The sequence below is a fragment of the Rattus norvegicus genome, chromosome X, assembly GCF_021556685.1.
Source record: "Rattus norvegicus strain SHRSP/BbbUtx chromosome X, alternate assembly SHRSP_T2T, whole genome shotgun sequence".
NCBI classification, from domain to species: Eukaryota; Metazoa; Chordata; class Mammalia; order Rodentia; family Muridae; genus Rattus; species Rattus norvegicus.
In genome coordinates, this window is record NC_141554.1 from 66090001 (window position 1) to 66113626 (window position 23626).

At 36.9% G+C, this 23626-nt stretch overlaps 1 protein-coding gene across 2 annotated transcripts in view; it reads right to left on the reverse strand.

Annotated features, from left to right (window-relative positions):
• Pola1 (DNA polymerase alpha 1, catalytic subunit) overlaps window positions 1–23626 on the reverse strand; it is a 319474-nt gene that overhangs the window by 104525 nt on the left and 191323 nt on the right. For both annotated transcript variants that reach the window (XR_015646455.1, NM_053479.1), the window contains 1 exon segment: window positions 6202–6318. Coding sequence is in view for 1 of the 2 variants with exons in the window: in NM_053479.1 (NP_445931.1) it covers window positions 6202–6318 (117 nt within the window). In the remaining variant the exon portion in view is untranslated.

Genomic DNA, 23626 nt, shown 5'->3' on the forward strand with positions numbered 1-23626 from the left:
TCTACCGGAAGAAGGTATCTTTCCACTGGCACGTGCATAAACACACTTCAACATGTTAATCAATATCTTAGAAAAGATAAAAGGAGACTAATACAACACCAGAACTCTTGAAGTCAAAACACTGTAACCAAAGCAAAGTCAGAATCCATACTATCCACAATGGCAGAGTGATGCATTGAGAGACTTTGCAAAGCTTATCGGAAGGTATTGGTTCCAGTGTGCTGGTTGGTTTTCCTCTTTAGTGATAAGAAGCTATTACTTCCTGTGGCTAACTTTTGGCTCATGATATATAAGTAAGTATTGGTGGTCAGGAGTTCCACAAGGTTGCCTAAAGAATAAATTGGCTAGAAGGCATATTTTTAAAAAATTATTTATTTTTATTTATGTATATATAATATGTGTATGTCACACATGACCACAGAGACCAGAAATGTGTGTCAGAACTCCTGTGACTAGAGTTACAGGCAGCAGTGAGCTATCTGATATAGGGGCTAAGAACTAAACTAGGGTCCTGCAGAAGAGCAGTAAGCTCTTAACCACTAAGAACCTCTCTAGTCTCACACAGGGCCCATGCTTTTAACTCATCAGTCTTATCTTCACATTTCTGTGATGTCTTGAACAACTTTGTATAGCCTTGTTGAACTGTGTTGTGACCATAAAAACAGGTTGGTGCTGCTGTTGTTGACAAATGAAGAAAAAGAAGAATCACAGGAAAATCATGAATAGCCTATGACTGAATTTCTGTTACTTTTAAAAATATGTACTGTCTGAGATTGAGAATTAAATGTTTGTTCTTTATTAAGCGACTATTAGTTTTGGTTTCCATTACCTCTAGGTCAATACAATGTCTGGTACAAGTACAAATACATCCCTCAAAAGCATATGCTGGAGTCCTAAGCTCCGTTACCTATAAACAAGCTTTATGTTAAAATACGATCTTGGCAGAAAAAAAAAATCAAGTTAAAAAGAAACTGGAGTGAAATAATGTGGCCTCTAATTCAGTATGACTGGTGTCCTTATGAGAAGAAACACATGGTAAGAAGATGGCCATGTGACAAAAGAAACACAGATTAAAATAAAATGTGTATAGAGCCAAGAGAAATAAAAAATCATCAAATGCTACAAGAGGCAAGAAGGGATGCTGCCCCATTAAGTTATGGCTATGATGACACTTATACTTTATTCTCTAGCATGATAAGGCAATACATATCTGCTATTTCTGTTGTTGTTTTGTAATACTAGAAATTGCCAACCCATGATCTTGTATATGCTGTGTTAGCATTCCACTAATGATCTATATATGTCCATCCAAATTTCACCTTTAAGCCATCTGGTTTGTGATATTTGTTAATACTAGTTAAGAGTCATACATTGAAGCCTATATAAGTAGTTTGACAACATTTTTCATTCACGCTGAGGACAGAACCCAGAGTCTTGTGCTTGCCAGGCAAGTGCTCTACCACTGAGCAACATTCCCAGCCCATCTGACATCTCTCCCACTGAGCTCCATCCCCAAGCCCTTGATCCATCTCTTACTCATCAAACCAACAATTTGTTTAGGCATAGCCATTCTGACGTCATAATATATGATAATTTTGGTTCATAATTTTCCCTCTCCCTAGAAGAACAGAAGTTGTACATGAAACTGATGTTGACAGAAAGGACCTTAGCAATTTTGCAATAGAGGATAATGTAAGAAACATCCTCTATCCTCTATTCTGGAGGACTGTCCCAAAGTAGAACCAAAGGGCAGGTTCCTGTTTCCGTGGGAAGTATCTTTCAAGAAAATTAGTTGAATAAACAACTGCATAAAGAGCTCTACCACAGAATTTCTATCATAGGAAGTGTTTAATTTCTTAATTTATTACTACCATGACCCAAGGAATCATGTGCAGACATTTTCTCAGCTGCACATAAAAATTAGAAATATCAATGTATGGTTGTTTGTTGCTATGGGGAAGTATTTTATAACATAACCTAAGCTAGTCTTAAACTCATAGCTATATACTCTATTTTACAATAAAAGACTAATTTTTTTTAAACTTAAGCTTGTTTTGACTAATAACATAACACAGAATCTCCTGTGATTCAGCTACTATCTGTGCACACAGCCATGTTAAGAAAACAAAACATGACATCCTTATTAAAATATGTATCACTTAATTTAGATAAGCCCAAGCCTTGTCATCAAATGAGGAAAATCTTATTATTTAGTAATATAAATACATACAAAACTTCCCACTTCAGAATTTAAAGCAGAGAAGATTCACAGTATACTAACTTGTATACCACTAAATTCCCACGAGTCCAAAGAAAATTTAAGAATATAGAAAGTATATTTTAATGTACCTAAGAGAGAAAAGGCATGTCCAAAGCCCTGGAAACAAAACTGTCCCCATTTTTTTGCTCATAACTCAGGCGATATGAGTATTAAGGAGAGCCAAGTTGCATATTCCAAGTCAATTCTAAAAAGTATTCAAATTAGCTGAAACCCAGGACTAAGAGAGTGGTTTATTAGATAAAGATGATCCTGGCACCTTAAACATCCAGTGTTTTACCACAAACATGAATCTATCTGAAATAAACACTAATGTAGTACAAGAAATAGATTGTGATTTGTTCAATTTACAAATGACCTCTTTTTTTGCCCACAGATAACAATTTTATACAATCAATGTTGAACTACTTTCTAATGTTTTAATAGTATGTATATAAAACAGGGAATTTTGTGACATTTTCATTCATACCTGTAATGTAGCTTAATTAGATTTATACTGATGCCCCATATCCTCTCTCTGTAGTATTCTTAAGTCTAGAGTCTATAAATGGGGAAGATCTGAAATATTTGTCTTTCTAAATCTGTACTGTTTCACTTCTGGTTCAACATATTTTCTTATAAATTGCATTACTTCACTCTTTTATATGACTAAATCAAACAACACTGTGTAGACATACCACATTTTTATATATTCATCTATTTATAAATAAGAAAATATAGAACACATCTATAAATGTTCCCAACGCTGAGCAAATTTTATAGGATGGGTGTTTGATAAAACTTTTTTGAGAAGGGAATCACATTTCATATTATAGACCAGGCTGGCCTCAAATTCATGGCAGTCCTGTCTCAAAACCCTAACTGCTGGGACTACAAGCATGCGTAGTATAATTATTAAATAAAAGATATAGCCAAGACTCAGTAACTGAGAGCTTAAGTACTCAATGAGCATAATCTTTTCTTTTTTTGAGGGTGAAGCTTTCAAGACACTATTTTGGTATACCATCCTGGATGGCTTTCCTGGTACTTGCTCTGTAGGCCCAAATGGCCTCAAACTAAAAGATCCACCAGTCTCTGCTGGGATTAAAGGCGTGCACCACCACACCCAGTGAAAAGGGCATAATCTTGTAAAACGGGTATTTTGGAAAACCTGTAGAAACTGCAGTGATGACGTTTATTATAAAACTGCTTCTTGGGTGGTATCATTGGAAAGATTAATGTTTTTATTCCTAGCAGAAAAACCCAGAAACATCATAGTATTGCTTTCCCAATTTATTACTAGCAATTCGAATGGACTACAGTAAAATGAGTCCTGCTTTCAAGGCTCCTAGTCAGAAAGGCTAAGGACAATTTCACTAACCAATATGCTCTGAAACCATAATTCCAGAAAGTCATGTCTCATCAGCCAATCTATCAAAGCTTCTCCTGGGGATAAGTACCTTAGCCTATGGTAACCATCTGCTTAAAATGTTACAGTATGGAGAAAGGTAGAATATAACGGAAAAAGAGTAAGTTGTTTTGAAATGCTTATGTTGGCTCGTTTAAAAAGGATGATAAATCACAAGTGGTTGTCTCACCCAAGAGCACACACAGACAGACCCATGGCTCCATTCGCATATGTAGCAGAGGATGGCCTTTTTGGGCATCAATAGGAGAAGCCCTTGGTCCTGCCAAGGCTTGATGCCCCAGTGCAGGGGGATGTCAGGGTGGGGAGGCAGGAGGGAGTAGGTGGGTGAGGGAGCACCCTCATAGAAGCAGTGGGAGGGAGGATGGGATAGCGGTTTTCTGGAGGGGAAACCAGGAAAGTGGATGACATTTAAAATGTAAATTAAAAAAATCCAGTAAAAGAAAAAAATTTAAAAAAAACAAAAAAACATAAGATAACCTAATATATTAAATTACTACTAGCAATACCACCAATATTTATCATAAGCTTAAAGATCCTCTAACTATATTCCTTTTTTTCTTCTCTCACTACGAATTGATGCATAAAACTAGCTCACTTTCTAAGAAACAACCCTATTTCCAACTTAAGTTGATGAGTTAGATATTTTAAGTCTCAAAGGCAAAATCAGTTCATGAAGTATGATTCTCCTTAGAGCAGTAGTTCTCACCTGTGGGTCACAACCCCAGGAATCATATATCATCTATTTATATTATGATTCATAACAGTAGTAAAATGACCTATATGAAGTGGCAACAAAAATAATTTTATGGTCACTGCATTCGGAAGGTTGAGAAGTGTTGCCCTACAGCTAGGTTAATAAGGAGCTCTACAGCATGTGTCTTTGTTCTATTTATTTACTAGTTGACTTGAGTCTTGAGACTGATGCAAAAACAATTCATCAGGATAGCTAATTCTCACATGTTCTACATTTAAAAACCCTATATATCATTATGCTAATTATTGAATCTTTAGAAAGTCGAGGTACATTTAATATTTATCTAGTTATTTAAAAATAAATTATCGGCAATGTCCAAATGTGTGAAAGTCTATGCTAAAACCAGTACATTCAACTGGGTGATGATGGTGCATGCCTTTAATCCCAGCACTCGGGAGGCAGACAGGTGGTTCTCTGTGAGTTTAAGGCCAGTCTGGTCTACAGAGTGAGTTCCAGGACAGTCAGGGCTACACAGAGAAACCCTGTCTCAGGAAAAGAAACAAACACAACATAACAACCAAACCAAGATACTCATAAGGTGTTGGTATACAGTAAAAAACTAGGATTGCCATCAAGAAAGCTATGTGACATTATAAATCACTATAATATTTACTTTTAGGCACATTGATAATACTCTATCCTAATGAAACAATTGAGATTAAGAAAAAGATTATTTAAGTGGGAAATAATCATTATAAAAATTTTAGTATAGTCCAATTGAAGATGTAGCCTAACTGTGAGAAGTGTGGTAAAATTCAATGTAAAACATGAAGTAGCCACACTGAAAAACACTTGAGAACTACAAAGCACACCTTCATTGTGACTGCAGTCAAAATTACATAAATATGCAAAAGAACAGAGAAAAAGACAATGCACCAAAACACTTTCCTAAAATTAGACTGTATCATCTTTTTCAAAGATAAGGTTTTACATCAAAAACTGAGACAACTAGAATGCTGCTTTTGCATTAAAAATAAGTAATAAAAGGTCACCAACTTTTACCTTTTTAACAAAATCCCTGCAAATACCTATAATAAAGTTTGAATATAAGGCGTATTCTGTGAAACAGGCTATGTGATCACACTGCAAGGTCCGAGAAGACTTATAGAACTAATTCGTCTAGCTCAGTCATAGTTTAGATAGTAACTAATTATAAGATCATTTTTGTTCAAAAGATTTGCAAACATTCTGTTCACCACAGTTTGGAAGCTGCTGACTGGATTGAGGCACTCCCAGCGGGTACGGGAGGAAAGGCGTCTTAATTACCAGACTCCATGGTCCATAGCTGGTAGTCACTAACAGCATGGTACATTGTCTCTCAGGCGACTCTACTAGGTTTGCTCAGGAACCAATGATCTTGTAGATACCGATAAGCAATGCCACAGAGGGCAGGAACCCGCCTCAAGAGAAATTTATTGAAGTACAGTTTTGGAAGACTTTCTACTGCTTACAAAATGAGATTTGATTAAGTCTAAAGAATGATACTAGCAGTTTCTACAAAGGAATCTCTTTTGTAATTGTAACCCTTATGAGAGATAAGTAAATCAAAAGAATTAATGTTTCCCCTTGATATAATTTTAAGATATGTTAAAAATAAAGCATGTATTTTCTTGAAGTCTGGATAGTGAAGAAAAATATATGAATGTGATAGAGAAATGTCTTCACGGGGCAAATATCTAGCATGTGCTTCTCAGAGCTAAAGGACAGACAAACAATCCCCTGCTGTCTTCTGCTAATACTTCAGCATTAGGAGAGCGTTACCTCTGGTCTGAGCACAGCTTTCATGCAGGCTGGACACAGAGGCCCATTTCGGGAGAAATGAAGGGGAAGACGACGAATGCGATTGCGACAAGTTGGCTCCTCACACATCAACCAGCCCTGGAGAGACAAGAAAGAAAAACCACCATTGACCAACGAAAATAATAAACCCTTCTGTTATCAACATTACCAACCTTCCGAAGAGATTACAAAATAATTTAATTACCCACCTCATTGGATATGCTAAGTAGATGTATGCTCTAAAGGCAAAAGTTAGAAAAATCATGGGGTTGGAGAGATGGCTCAATGGTTAGGCACACTGGCCATTCTTCCAGAAACTATGGTTCAATTCCAGCATCCACATGGCAGTTCACAACCATCTGTAAACTCCAGTTCCAGAAAATCCAACATCCTCTTCTGGTCTCTGTGTGCACTACATATGCTGTATTTACATACATAACAGGCAAAATAGTCCTACACATAAAGTAAAAAAAAAGTAAAACCTTAAAGAAAAAACTCAGAGGGATTTCCATAAGGTTCTCCCTTTTCTAAAAAAAAAAAAAAAATATGTGCCCCCCCCACATCAAAATCTCCCAATAAAAAACTATTATACACAACCTATAAATCAAAGGGTTTGGGTTAAGACCATCCCACCAAGTGTATAGAAATGAGTGAGCTCCACAATAGCGGAGCGATCACGGCTACTTACAGAGCTAGGCTCAGTTTCTTTATAGACAACTTGAATAAGCACTAGTTTTCAGAGGTTTGTAGCAGCCATTGCCTATTTCTCTGGCCTGTAAATATGATGTCACCTTTTCTTCTTTAGTTAACTCTGCCTTTCCTGTTCTTTGAATTTTCTCACGGTGATACAATACAGTAGGTCTATCATTTTAAAATAGCATTGTTTACTATAAAATGTATGTTAAATAGAAAGAAAAGACAAGCTATTGCAGTTGAGATCCCCATTCACACTGAGGCCCTAAGGCTTCTGGGCTTTGGTGATACACACACTGCTACAGAGACACAGTAAAGCCAAGCAAGGTGAGATGCTGAGGTATATCGGTAAGCAACTAGGGTTTTTATGTTCTCTCACCTCACAGTATCCATTCCTATAAGGCTCTAAGGGAGATATTGGCTAGCCATAAGGCTTGGGGCATTCTGAGAGATGTAATTTCTGACTTGAAGAATAACCAGAAGTTTGGTCAGTGGGAAGAAAAAGGAAAAACAACTTGGGCAGAAAGAACAACACATGCCAAAGAATTGAGGCTAGAGTCAGGGGATGGCTTAGTTACAAAAGGAGTAAGTAACACGTATAACCCCATTCCTCATCTCCATTTTCAGCAGCTTGTCTTAGCCCCCTGATAGAAGCCGTATACCCAGGAGTGTGGCTTAAGTAAGGATACTGTGACCTCCACCCACATCACAGCATTTCCATGTGCTTTTACTCCAAACCTGAGGGATGCCCTCACTCACTGCTCTGACCTCATTCCTCATTTATCACTGTTTCCTGGAAGGAGCTACAAATAAACTCAAAGGAATCCACCAAGAACTAGTTCTTCTAGCTTCATCTATGGCTTTCAAACAAAGCAAAGTGCATTTGTACAACTTTCCTTTAAACTATAAAAAAGTCATCTAGTCAATATATTCAGAAGATTTAACTCATGACTTCATTCAGTAAATTAAACTGTTTTAAATTGTAATGTGAACCTACCAGGTACAGACTATCAAACAAATTCTTATAAAATTTCTGACATGTAACTAGAGTTTTATTAAATATAATGGGAAACTGCCAAAGGGGCACCAGGCACAGCATTTCAAGAAACTATAATCTAAATATGAAAGCATAGTCTCACAGAGTACCAGCAGCTAAGCATAGAGAAGGGATGTATTTGACACATAAAGCTCTTAACTTAGTCTTAGAAAGCTGTAATTCACTGGATTTTACCATCAACAACAACAAAAAGCAAGTAGGTAACAACTACCATGGCATTCACTTTGCAGATGGGGGTTGTGGGTTTGTGCTATATAGCTCAGCTGTCCATAAACTCATAATCCTCCTGCCTTAGCCCCAAAAGTAATCGGGATATAAGCAAAGTGTCATCACACCCAGCTCAATATCATGGGTTGAGGCAAGAGATCATTAAGTACCAGAATACAACTTAGTCATTAAATAATAAGTTGGTATTAGTATTATGTATTTTAAGGCAGGTTCTGGCTGGCCTCTAACTCACAGTCGTCCTGGCTATGTCCCCTGAATGCAGAAATTACAGGCATAACACTCGGTCCAGGAATTTGTTTTTTCATCTACAAAATATGATGTTCTAAAAGTTTAAGTCCTTTTCAGACGTTTTGAACACTTGATTGCAGCCCTGCAACACTGCACCATGCTTCACCAAGTGAGCTGCCAACCAGAAGATGCTAAGTTGCCGCTTCACCCGTTTTACAAAAGCAAACACCTAACTCAATCTCTGACAGTTACTAACTAAACGTCCTTTCAAATCATATAGAAAACAGATAATATAATTTGTCTAAATTTCCTAGCAGTTATAATTAACATTAAAGAGGTCTTTCTTTCTTTGTCACCTTTCTATTCAGTGCCTGTTTGGGTTTGTTTGTACTTACTATCTGTTAATCTCCCTTTACAAATGACAACAAAACTAGTGCTATTATGCATGAAAATTAAACATGCTGATAACTGTGTGAAGAGAACTGATGGGAAAGAAAATAGTAAAAGCTGGTAACTCTTTATGTCTCGTGGTTTATTTTGATAATTAAGCTTTTGGACATGCTATATTTTACACAGAACTCTTTTCTGGGGGAACCAGGCTCAGTGTTCTCAATACATGCTTTGTTTCAGTTCATTTTCACCTAGTACATTTCAGCTAACTTCATTCCATAAAGGGATATTAAAGAAACAATGATAAGTTTAACTTTCAAGGAACACTTGTAAAAAAAATAAATATCACAGACTTTGGGAAAAATCCAAGATGGGACAAAGTATCCAGTACAAAATCATTATAGTGAATTTTATTTATAAAGAGCAACAGAAACAAAGCAAATGAAGCTACTGGTATTATGGGACCTTGCTTAAAATGATCATTCACAATGACAAAACTACACTTTTTCATTTTCCCCATGGGATAACATGAACAGTCCAAGAATCTGTTGCCAAGTCAATAGAAGCAGAAATGTGTTTTGAATACGTTCCTTGGAAGTCCAATCTAAGAAAAGAATTTTTCAAAGAAACTTGTAAAACCAGTATGAGAAGTCTGCATGCAAATATGTTATCTGACTATTGTGCAACGGTATATTCAAATTCTTACAGCAAATAGGAATAAGGACATTACATTTTCAGTTGCCTGGCTTAATCACGTTCATAAATGAAAGGGTCAGAGGAGGCCAAGTGAGCCTGTCCAATAACAACACAAACACTCAAAGCTCTATCACCTGTTGTTTTATCTCGGCATCACTATTCTTTAAAACCACTGTGCACCAAACTGTTCCAAATACTGATCAGTTTTGATTGCTAAATTCTATTTCTGAGGTCTCAGCTAAAATGACTTCTGTTTGTACATGCCAAAAAGAGATCCTTTTTCACCTGTACTGAGGCATCATTGCTAGTTGCACTTAGAACACAAACTATTTCTCATTTGTGTCATTTGTGTACATCTATACTTTTGGGATTCGAAGATGCAGAGCTTACTCAGATCTAGAAACGTGGTACAACAGGGGCATGCAAAAACTTATTTCATAAAATTCAAAGACAGAGGAGCACACTTATTAAATGCCATAAGCCCTGGATCTTAAATTCCCATGAGTTAAGTATATATAATGGGTTCTTCTATCACCAGCCAGTCACCTATTTTGTCACACTGACTTTTCATCTACAGCCCTGTTAACATCAAACTCACAAAAAATTGCAGATTTTAAGCTGCTCTGCTTCGGTAGCCTCTTCCCTGGCTACCCTGAGCCCATTCTCTCCCACACCCACTACAAAAAGAGGTTAAGTATAGTTCGCCAGGGCTGTCCATCCCCTATCACCTCTCCACAGATAGGTAACAAGCTCACAGTCTGACTTTCAAATGTTTACAAGCAAATCCTGGTCACTGCTTTCTCAATTGTCAGCAAATAGTCTTTGCTCCGTTGAATTGCTTTTGTCACTATGCTCATGAAACTTTGGTTAGCTTAACCTCGACATTGCATGTCACATAATCCATTCCTAAAACATCCATTGCTTGAATAAAATGTTCATTCTTCCAAACTTTCTCAACCCACTGGGGCTTCTCTTTATTTCATTAGACAATAACCATAGACTGGTTCACACTGTCCCTTAAGCATTTTATTTTACCTTCCTAATTGCTCAGCCGTCAAAGAATAATCTGGTTTGAGTTTAGCAGTCTTCTTCCTAGACACTAGTGTACAAACCCACTCCATGAAACCCTGTTCTCCCACATTTTTGTGGATAATTTTGTGTAAGCCACCAAACCTACCAAATCTCTCTCTGAACCTAAGTTTCCTCATCTATAAAACAAAAGTAATGCGTATTACTGTTGTTCAGAGGATCAAAGAGAACCTCACAAAATGTTCAGTAAATGCACTGAGGAGCATCACTGTTAAGTTACAGCCGACAATGCATTTTAAAAGTGCACTACAGTTAGTCATGAAATAGAGCCTGGTCATTGTCTAGGGAGTGGCATTACGAAGTAGAGAACTAAACCCAGGTGTGGTGATATATAATTTTAATTTCAGCATTAAGGAGAGAGATAGGTGGATCTCTGAGTTTGAGACTAAATTGGTTTACATTGTGAGTCCCAGGCTACTACATAGATATAGAGACAGACAGACAGACAGACAAACAGACAGACAAGGGGAAGGGAAGGGAAAAAGGGGAGAACTCTAATAATGGATAAATAGTAATTAATATTAATAGTGGAACTGCTTTCAAATTGAGTGGAAAATATTAACAAGAATGTGGTCAACGTCAGAGAGAATTTCTTATTTTTCCCAACAAAGCAGTACTTAATATGAAATTTTAGATGGCAGAATAGATGACAAGGGAAGAAGACAGAGTCTTTGCTTTACTTGAGGATTCAGAGATCTTCAAGAGATGGTTCTGCCACGACAGAGCTGTTATAGGGACACAGTCACAGGGCAAGGTCTGTCAGTCTGCGTGCTATTTCATCATCTATCATATCATTATTAGTTTTTATAACACTCACCAACCACCCTTCTTCCTAAACTATTCAGATTCAAAGCATATCAGATTCTCTTTTCATCCAAAGGCATTTATAAAGTTCTGGGGTTCTCTTGTAGGCAACATTTTCTGCCACAGAATTATGCCCAATGCATTAAAAAGGGGGTCTTCTTCTAGACAGACAGAGTACAGTATGGGCCCACAGCTGCTTTTGAAGAATGACACGGTATGATTTGGGATTTCCAGGTTTTCTTTCTATCTATCTATCTATCTATCTATCTATCTATCTATCTATCTATCTATCTATCTATCTATCTATCTATCTCTCTCTGATCCACCCTCACACCCAAAACTGGGAAATTTTTCCCTAAGCTCTCCAGGGGAAGTTTTAACAGGAACACAGATTTGCTTTTAAAGTTAAATATCTATACTGCAGCATGCTGATATGCCAAAGAGTGATTATTAAGTCTCAGAGAGGTGCCAGACTAGGAGATGAAAGGGCAAAGCAAGTAAAATAAATATATAAACTACTTACCAAATTTAATACAAAAATATTTTAAACCAAATTATCAAATAATCAAAAGTAGAAAGTGGTGTGTCAGTCAATGTAAGAATTTTAAATATTATTAAAATTGATTTTTAAGTTAGAGATCTCTTTAAATGAATAGCCCTGTGTCACTTTGTCCAAGCTATTTGAAACTTATTGATCTTACCATGTGTGTAAGGACAGACTCTGTCATCAGTCTGCTGAAAGGATAATGAAGCACTCCCAAACTGTTATGATAGGTTACATGCAAACTGTGCTCCTCATTTAAACACACAGAATAGCACAAGTGGACAAACTCCAACCTCACCAATTGTATATTACATGATAAATTAGCAACCTGGTCTACTTTTCCTCACAACAAATTCAATACCATGGTCTTGCTATTTTAATTTGCAATCAGAGTTTAAACATCAGAAGATGTACCTGAAGTACATCTGTGTAAGCCATCTTCTGCTACAGTGTGAGCACAGAAAGCCAACAATTGCCAGCAATTGTATTTTACTACTATAGGACAATACAACAACAGTTACAATTGTTGCCATGCTAGTACTGGGGAAAATATACTTAAAATGACTTTATATGGAAAATTACACTTTAGGTGGAAAAAGTTCAGCGAAGGACATGTATCTCCCTGTATGGGTAGCTAAAACAAACAAACAAACAAACAAAAAAACAACAACAAAAAAAACCCCACTCAGTATACTCAAGCTTATTCTATAAAATACTCTGCCTATTCATTCAACTCAAAAGCAAACTACATTCTTAGGTTATTACAGGTCACAACTAAGTATACAGTACCTTGTTTCAGGAACAATTTTGCTTTGCCTGTCGACTGTCAACAAAGCACAAAGAGCCCATGCAACCAAACCATGTGCTGCGGATGTTAGCGATTCTAACAAAATACAAATAATAAGAATTCAAGACTTCAGAGCTACCCTGCTTTCACTTTACATGAAAAACTGAAAGCATTTGCTTCTCTCCATCCCATTCATCTCTATTGTATCACGAATCTTTTCCTAAAACACTTTATCCCCTTCACGTGATGCTACAAGTGACTTGGGGATGTAATATTCCAACTGTGATGACTGTCTGACTCCCTAACATGGTTATAAATGGACATATCAAGTTAAAGCACATATATAATCATTTCAACATGGAAAAAGAGGAAAAAGTCTCAAATGTAATGACATGGCAAAATGGCTACTCTGGTGCTTACACTAACATTTTAGTGATGAAATGCTAAGAGAAATTGTTAATTATGTCTATCATCATTTTAAGCCATCACTCTTAAAAAATCCACTACCATAGTTTTGTACTCAAAATAGCAAACTTCGAAAGCAAGCTCATTGCTTGGTTTTATCACCATGTCCAGAGGGGAAAAGACTAGAAAGAACTGCTGCAAAACCTCCAGCTTCGTTTATCTTTGCAAGGTTCCTTTTGTATTTTTTAAAACAAACAAACAGAACCATATTAATTTAAAGATCTAAAAAACTGTTAGTGATGATGGAAACGTTTATTGGCAAGGACTTTTACTGACATACCTGAAAAATATTCTAAGCATTATATGTTTGGTTGTTGCCAAGATGAATTTGTAGAGAATATGTTCATGGCGAGGAGTGGGGCGATGTTTTTCCTACTAACACTAAAGTTTCAAAAATGAGTCAATTTAATCACATAAGCAGTTTTTAAACAGAAAATGACAAGACATGTTTTGGAAACATTGGAATGATTCAACAAATTAACCTACTCATTAAAAATGCATAGTCTCGTATGTAATATGACCTGAATACAGTTCCTTATGATTGATCCCTAAAGGTAGGTAATAAATCAATTTTAAGAGAGACATCTTGTTCTCCACACCCTCTTGCCTGCCTGGATCCAGTGTGAATATGGATCCACCCAGATGTCTCTAGGCAAATGAAAAAATTAAACCAGAATAGCAGGCACAGTCTTTCACCACAGAATTTTCTTTGCTCAAGTGGAGTTAAAAGTTCTATCAATTGTGTGTGTGTGTGTGTGTGTGTGTGTGTGGGTATTGGTTAGCATGGCTTAATGAAACATGTCTTTGGATACCAAATAACAAGTGTGAAAACTGAATCATCTATCCAGTTGCCTCATAAAAATCAAAATGGAATTCACAGTATCACCAGGCAATGTTTGTTCATTTAACTTTAATTATTTTCTCCTTGAGAATAGTACTAATGAAACTGAATATCTTTCATGGTCTCGAAGGGCCGTCTGAATAGTCTGTAAACAGAACTAAGGGGAGACAAGAGATCTGGCTGAGCCAGGGGGTTGCTAGGTGATGCAGAATGTAAACCCACAAACTTGTTCAAGTTTGCTTTGCTTTCAAGCTCCTTTCACACACTTTCCAAAGTTTTGAGAACTGAGTTCTCAGGTGGTCACTACAGAAAAAGAATCCTTCCCTTCAAATTCATGTTCCACACATGCTCTATGACATTCAAAAGAGATGAAATCCATTTGACCTTTGACTGTAACATGGGGAACTTTGGATACCCGCAATCTAAAACACATATCAAGGTGGAGTCCAGTATTTCAAAAAAGGCATTCCCAATCCTTCATCCAATCTTAACTGAAATAAAGATTTCTTCCGAAGAGGGGGGGAAATGTGATCTCAGCTCAAGAGTTTTGGGGCACAGAAACTCCAAAGCCATGGCAAATACCTCAGTACAGATCGTCACGCTGACAACCCTTTCGGTTTAGCCACTTTCTTCCTCTCTTCTGGCCAGTACCAGGACTGACTGCCTGTGAGGCTTCTCCTAACACCCCCCTCCCCCAGCCTCCTTTTTAAAGTAGCTGATCAGAGATTGTCCAGTAAGAGCACTTTATTAGATCATCAGCCAGAGGGGTTCACAAGTACTGAGAGCAATGGGCTCAAATGCGGCACATCAGTTTTAATAGACCAGGGGCTACTAGTAAACTGCAGATACTGCTGAGAACTTTCCATGCACTGAACTCTTGAAAAAGCACCGTCTCTCCAGCTTAAATGCAGCTGCCTCTTTCAATGCCGCAAATGGGTAAATTTGACAAAAAAGCCACCATTAAGACTACATGAAAGGCTCAAGACAACATCCTTTCAATGCTTTGTACTTCAGTAATCAGATGTACTTACTCACCCCCTCCCCCAAACCCGATCAAGAACTATTTCTGAATGGTAGGAAATAATTCCACTTTGTACATCTTTTAGTTAATCAAGACTTTCTATTCAGCAATTTGACCTTTTGTTCAAAACAGGATTATCAGTTTTTTCGCCAGTTACCAAGGGCGACTCGCATGGTGAACATAATTGCAATAATTTGCAAAACACCATGGCAACCCACATTACAACTAGGTAAATACTGGGCTTTTGTGCTACATTGTTATTTTCAGAGATGCTGAAGTCAAAGAACGAATGACAAATGAACACAAAATTTATATTTGCTTTGTCTCAAAAGAGAAGAAAATTGATAACAAGAATTGGGGGGAAACCGACTACAGCTGTAATTTCTAACTTGATTAATTAGGATGGTAACAGTCCTTAACAGTATATTCAACAAACAGCCCTGACTTCGTCTCTCCACCCACCTCTCTCTATACCACTACCACTGTCCCCCCCTACCCCAGACAAATTTTTTCAGCTTGGAGAACAAACATCCCCCATTTGCTCTTTTCTTCAACTTAATGGAATCCTTAATTGCAGAATATTGTTCTCCTGCTCTTCACGGCAATGAAAACGAGCAAAAGGAGGAGAGTGCCAGGGCAGACAGGGAGCTACAGTCATTTGTTTTCCTGCCTCTTTTGGACACCCCAGGCCCAATGATGAGATGGCATTTTTCTGGTTTCAGCAGCTGTTTCGTAGCAGACAATAAAGTGAAAACTATTTAGCTTTGCACAAAAGCCACTTCTGTCCTCTTGACAACACAAGGTAAGTCTACATGCCGAGATGAAGGTTCACATTAAATGCCAGAACATAAGATGGGAAAATGATGTTAATAATAAAGAACATACATTTTATTGTAAAGAAATTATCAACTGTGGTACTGTCCAAAAAAAGCTGTTGAAATGTGTGTGTTTGCTATTTATGGAAGATGTTCAGCAATATCACCAATGGTTTGAAAACCACTTTATTCTCACAGAAATCCCAATTCACAAAACAATCTAAAAGATAAACTGACTACTCAGGAATTAATATGAAAATCAAAATAGCATTTTCAGTAGGTAAGCAGTTTTTCCATATAGCATTATTATCTTTTCACTAATAAATATGACTGCAAAAGTTAGATTAGAATGTTTTAAAGTCAGATGTGAGAGGCAGGTTTGATTTTTTTGTAGTAAAGAAGCAGTTTTTTCCCCCTAAGAGGCATGCATTCCACTATAATGCCCCCTTTTTTGGTAAATTATCAAAACTGACTTTCTCTTGCAAAATGTAGTATTCAGGGACAAGAAAAAGAAATACACACAGCAAGGGCTTACAGAGTCCCACTGCCGAGATCCCTAGAGATAAGCAGCTGCAGACGCATTCTGAACACAGCCCAGCTCGCTCTCCTTCATCCACTGCCTCCTAATGAGGAGGCACCAAACGAGAGGCTCTGAAAAGATCTGCATATTTCCCCTAACTTTCGAAAAATCAAATGAATAGGATACTATAATGGGTCTATTCTTATTTTGTCAAGGCTGAAAAATCTCCACACACCTAAGATTTAGCTTGGAGAAATCACAATGTCTTTAGAATATGCCTTGGAAATCAGAGGTACTGTAATTTTTATTTTATTTTTTTATTTTTTTGGAGGACTAGAAATCAAAACAATGACACACACTACAACCTTTTCAAGCAGGGATCATCTTATATTTTGAAAATATGCATTTTATATTCTTGATTAGTTTTAAATTCATGGTATCTCTATAAAATGCACCCTACAACAAAAGTCTAAATATTAAGAGAAAATGTTCCCTTTAGTATCAAATGACAAAAGAGGCAAACAAACCTTTTGTAATTTCTGATCAAATAAAACTGATAGATGATAAACTAGGCATAAAATCCCTGTAACACCTAAGTCCTTTAAGAATCCCATAGGTACAAATAAAATACGTTATAATCTGTCTAGAATCCCTTCACTTGTAATAACTACCTAGTTTACCTGCCTTCTCCCCAACCTTTAATAGTCCCTCCTCCAGTGTTTTTTTGCTTCCCTTCTTGACATTGATTTGTTTAGGGCTAAAAGGCATGATGACAGCTAGCCTCCTATAACTTTAATAGATTACTCAAATCCCTAAATCAGAAATTAGAAAGACCTAGCACGTAGATTACGTTTCTTCTTCAGTTCAGTCCCCATGACCCCTATAAGATGGTAGCTTGCAGCTAACAGGAAACCTGCCTGAAATACCACATCCAACATCTTGCTGTTCAGTTTGAAACTCTGGCTGCACACTGGAATTCCCCAAAGGAGCATTAACACAGGTGGCTGGGCACCATCTCCATGGCTTCTGATTGAGGGCTGGGGTGGGGCCTGAGAATCAGCATCTTTAACAGGTCTCCAGATGTTACTGCTGCTGCTGATTTGGAGAACTTACTTTGAGGATCACCAGTGCCATTCAGAATGGGGTACTGGGTTTTTTAAAACTGAGTGATGCTAATATGCAGTCAGGGTTGAGAATCACTGCTCTGCATTACTCTCATTTTTCTCTCTGCTGTTTAAGATGATTTTCTGAACAATGCACTTTATTAACAGAATTATACTTAGGAGTAGTCTCTCTCAATTTCCTTCTCATTCAATATTTACTTTTTTTTCCTCTCCACATACTGCTTATGTGGCTATTCTAACTCTCTCAAGTTCTCCAGACACTGTCTGGATTAGCAAAGCCTCAAATCAGACTTAATTCTACCAATAGAATAGAGTGATTCTAAATGGTTCATACCAAGTGTGTAGTTCCGTAGCAATTTGAAGAAAGCAACAAAGATATCCTCTAAATAGATCCTCTAAATATGTATCTAAAATATGAAATGTACTCCTCTAAGAATAAAAGTATTTAAAGGAGGCTTTTAAAATACAGTGTCTATGAGAAGTGACCAGAATTTACATTTGACAGGTAACATGAAATCATGTATTTTAGCCCTAAATTTTAAAGGTAGAAGATTCGACTTTGGAGCTCTACCCTAATCCTTTACACCTAAGAAAATAAAACTTCCTAAAAGTCAACTCCTTGCACTGATTTGTGGACTGAACTTCCAGCCCAATGTTCTTTTCTTTACATTTTCTAACATGACGCTCAGTATGTCAGACATTAGTGCTGCACGCAGCTCCTGAACACTGTAATGTGGCTGCTCCAAAATCAGATGTGATGCAAGGTAAAACTACGGCCTCCTGATATTTCTAAATATGCATTACAGACAGAAATAAAATGGATATATTGTGTCAAGTTTAGAAATTATATATACACATATTAGCATATATTAATAATCCCTGTTTTTAAAAAAAAATAAATGGGGACTGGAAGCATAGCACAATGGATAGAATACTCGCCCACTATTCAAGAAGCCAAGAGTTCAATACCCAGGACTGAATAAAGTGGGGATGCATGGGACTCTATTTCAAAAAATAAAAATGAGACCATTACAAGAGTGTTAAATACACTGCTGTAAAGCCTGCCTTTTTACCATATAAAGGTAGTACCCTGTAAGTTCACATAGATTTGCCCAAGAGTTGCTTTTTCCTTCCTCTAGCCCAGTTTTCCCTACTAAGGGGTTCTCCTTTTTCTCCCTGATTTGAAAGGGTACTTTTCTTTTCAGATACGAAATGGTTTGTTTAACCTCACAGTTTCATGAAGAGGAAAGGAATACTTTATATATGAAGGAAATCAGGCCTTGTTTGTTACTGCATTGTTTGTTGCTCACCATTTTTTTAATATAAATGCACCACAGAAATTCTGTTCCTGAAGATTTTATATATATGGGTATTTTACTACATGTATCTTGGTGTCTACTGCTGTGAAAGCCAGAGGAGGGCATCAGATCTCCTGGAATTAGAGTTACAGTTAGGAGGTGTCATATGAGCGCTGGGATCTCTAGAACCTAAGTTCTCTAGACATCCAGTGCTCTTAGCCACTGAGTCATCTCTCCAGTCAATATAAATTCTTCTAAATTTATGGTCAAATTTACTGATGGTTTCCTCTTTTTTTTGGAGTCTGTTTTTTTTTTATTATTTCAGAGTGTTCTCAAGTAGCGCTCAAAGGAGTTTGAGTCGTCAAACTCCTCCATCATACTACAATTGATACATGCTACTGTCTATTTGCTCACACCCAAGAATGAGCTCTAAGGTAAACTACGAACACTGAGCCAATGTCCACACATTCATACATTCACATACTCATGATGGATAGACCACTAAAACAGATGTTGGGAGGATAAGCATGTGAGGAGCTGGAAATCTAGGAAAATAATCTGTTGTGATCCTGAAACTATTTTACATAGTCATCTGTTTTGAAAGACTTCTCAAGGTTAGTACATCTTTATCACATCCTTCTGTGCCCTGAAGGAAGAAGAACATTCAACTATACATTTTCCAGATGATTTTTATCTAGTGGTATGAGCCATCCTCTTATAAACTATTAGTTTCAATTTTGAATTTATTTCTTAATTCTTCTACAGCAATTCTATTCAAATCATTAAATACTCATGGTAAAAAAAATAATCACCCTATACTCCTATGGTAGTTTACATAAGTATTTTTATTGTTTAAATTTTGAACAAAATATACAAAAACTGTGATCTTTTTTAAAAATCTAAGGAATCGTAAAAGGTAAACTTATAATATTTAATAGGTAAACTTATAAAATATGCAGTTCAAATTAACCAAGAATGCATTTTTAAATTTTTTAAAATCTTCTATATTTTAAAGTTTACTTTACATTAAGCATTTAAATATATTCTTTGACACTTCATATCCTTAGTCCTTTGTATACATTAAATTTCTTCTGGTACACTTTCTAATTGGTGATTGTATAGCTCAAAAGCTACTATGTGTAATTAATTTTAAAACTAGCATTCTTTCTTTAAAGATTTATTTATTTATTTATTTATTTATTTATTTATTGCATATGTATAAGTACACTGTAGCTGTCTTCAGACACACCAGAAGAGGGCATCAGACCTTATTACAGATGGTTGTGAGCCCCCATGTGGTTGCTGGGATTTGAACTCCGGACCCCTGGAAGAGCAGTCAGTGCTCTTAAACCACTGAGCCATCTCTAAAGTCCTTATAATAATTTTTGTCTTTTATGATAAATTTCACAGGGTCTTCCAAGTTTACAGCAATCTGCAAGTAATGCCTTTATTCTTTCCCTTCCAATTTTTAAAATGTATTTCTTGTTCTTATGATGGTTAGCTTTTGACAACTCGGTACGATTGCTCACCATTTCTACTGGGGTGCCCCTCTAGCCAAATTCACAAGAATCTTCACTTGTAGACCCATGAATTAATTCATAGATGGATTTCTGTGCTGACAAAAGGTAATTTGATTAAGATCATTACAGAGCCTGTAAAGATCTTTGTATCAAAGTGCCTAAAATAAACTTGCTGCTGAATTCAGTTTAAGGACATTAAATGGCTAATTCAAAACTAAAATATTTCCTTTGCCAGGTAGAGATTCAGTACTCTAAAGAGCTCCTATGCTCAGTATGGGTTGAATGTAAATTCAGCATTGTCATTCAATCACACCTCTTAACTCAGTCTGAAAATATAGCGAAACAATACAATATAATGTGACAGGAGTGGTTTCAGTTGGGGGAATCCACACACTTCTTTCAAGCAGAGGAATGCTACAACAGACTAGATGGTAAAGGTTGTTCAGGTTTGCTTGAGGAAAACAAATCTCTAGTTTTACAACATATTGTTATTTTGCCACAGCACCCTACGGTGTCTTAAAATTCACTACAGAGCTCAAACTGGGTGAATTTTAAACCTCCTGCCTCAGTCTTCCAAGTGCCGAAATTACAGATATACACTACCTTACCAAGCACAAAATAATCTCATTACCCAACTATTATTAAATCAGACTTTAATGTTACTGTATCAGACTTTTTTAGGTTACTGAAAATGTTCTATATGATACTATGGGATGAATGTGTATAGCAGTGTACCCTAATATACAATCCATAGGTCAGACCACATAAATATAGATTTGTTATAGATGCCCATTATAAAGCCTTACCCTAGTCGTGGAATCAGACTCTCTGGGTACGATACCCAGCAATCTGTTTTATGAAGTTTTTCAAAGTTTGTGATGAATAACCCTGTATTCATATAAAAAAGGCTTAGTAAGAGCTCTTTAAAGCACTGAATCTCTAACTGTCACAGGAAACCAAACTACTATCAAGCACACTCTAGCAAGCTGTGAAACACAGAAACCAAGTTAAGGAAGAGGGCTAGACTGATGGGAGCAAATGTGTTATATATGTATAAGTGCATAAATATAAATAGTATGCTCAGTTGACACATCCTGACATTGTGTTCAATGTTACTACTCTCAAACCAACGATTAAATAGAATTTCAAATTTACATTCTTTCAATTTCTAATTTGGAAGAAAAGCAAATCTTCCATTTTGGGATGTTTTCACATGTATGTGAAACAAATTCAAAGAAAATCAATTTGCTTTACCTCCCCAGATGTTTTGACCTTGCTTAGAATGTTGTAAGTAGCGTCTGAACGTACTTCCCATTTTACTCATCGAGAGCAAGGCTGTCACGCTTCACCTAGGTGGAAATGTTTTAGACATGCCATTTCAGTTGCTAACGTTCTGCCCACTTCTGATTTGACTCGGAAGCTTAAGGACTGCTTCTTGAAGAAGATTCACTTCAGCTTCTCATTTGATGTTTTATATAATAAAACTAAAGAAATTAACTTTCTTCTTTTAAGCACTGTCACTGAGTGTACCTCTAAGAAAGCAGAAAATGGGATTGGAGTAGACCACTAATTTCCTAAAAACAGAGAAGTCTCTACCTAACCAACCCTACTTCCTAGGCACACTCGTGAGATGTGTGAAGTCCTATGGGTTCACACACTACGAAGGTCTATATTAAAGTACAACCTGGACTGTTGATCCGGAGGATTCACTTTGAGACTGGGAGTGTAAGAAGTTGAACATGACGTCAAGAGGAAGAGGTTCAAACATACATAAGGAGGGTGGTGTTGAAAATGGAGAAGAAAACAGAAAGGAAGTCAGCAGCCAGCTTCTAGACCCTGACATGCTCCCTGAGCTTTGAGCTTCTATAGCCTAGTAGAGTCTCCGAGACACTGCCAGGGCTGGAAAAAATAGGCTTTTTTTCTTTGATAGAATTTAGCTCTGTGATATTAAGAGTAATTCAGATGGCCAATCTGCAGCTTCCTTAGGCTATGAGAGGTAAGAGCTCCAAAGCCATCAATGCCTTCCTTCACCATGTGTTACCAGAGACAAGTTAAAACCAAGCAGCACACTGGAAAGAGCAGTTTCTGGTACTTCCTCACCTTACTGTAGCAGTGGTCCTGTGCTTTGGGGCAAAGTCTTCACTCTGTAAGTCTCTGGGGATATTCCCAAGACGAGAGCCCTGACTCTTTTTATGGAATAATAATGAGTTCAGCATATACGACTACTATTGGCTTCAAATGCTCGTGTAAACAAGTACAATTCCCTCATACACAAACTCATCTTCTCTCCTGATACAATACACTGTAGGACAGACACATGGGCTTTATTCTCTAAGGTGCATGCATGTGTGTGCACATTTCACTCAGATTGACTACTGGTAACCTGAGAATTTTAATGCGCTGCTTGTTACTCAGAAAATGGAAAACAATGTGACTACCTTCTCTATGTCCCTTCATAACAAAACTCAGTGATGATTACATCAATTAAATACTGAAGATTTATCCAGCATGTATGGCCTGTTGGTAGTGAAAGTTAAAGTTTCAGTAGTAGTATATTTTTAGAAAGATGATGCTAAAAGGTTCTTCTTAAGCCCCATCACTCAGTTTCTTATGAGTTACTAGGCTTCCTACTAGAAACAAAGAAATCAGATCATTGCTCATTTGTCCCTTCTAAGGGCTTCTCAAAGTTCATGGCTTTGGGAAATAATAGCATGGCCCAAGGTTCAAATCTTGGAATATTTTTTAATTTTGCTATAAAATGACACAGAAATCTTGTCACTACCTCAGCAGTTTATTAAGTATGTTTAATAATAAGTTCTGTCTGAAAGCTCCAGAACAATCTAGCACGTCTTCTTCTTTTTTTTTTTTTTTTTTTTTTGGTTCTTTTTTTTCGGAGCTGGGGACCGAACCCAGGGCCTTGCGACTCCTAGGTAAGCGCTCTATCACTGAGCTAAATCCCCAGCCCCCTAGCACGTCTTCTATGATGACAGAGGAATGAAACACAGCACACCTTTCCACTAAACAACCAAGGCAAGTCCTCTCATTTGGCCATTAAGGGGAGCTCAGCATTATTTAACCTTTCCCCTAGCATGAACAACATTAAAAACACTTCACTTATGAACTTAGCAAACAAAAAGTATGCTTGACGTGGAAATGCCACAGAGAACTACCATTATGCCATAATTCAACTTTGAGTTATTCAATGCAACCCAAGGGGTAGCTTTTGTATAGTACAAAATATGAAACTCCACATTTCTGAAAGGTCATGGGAACACTAGGAGATAAGA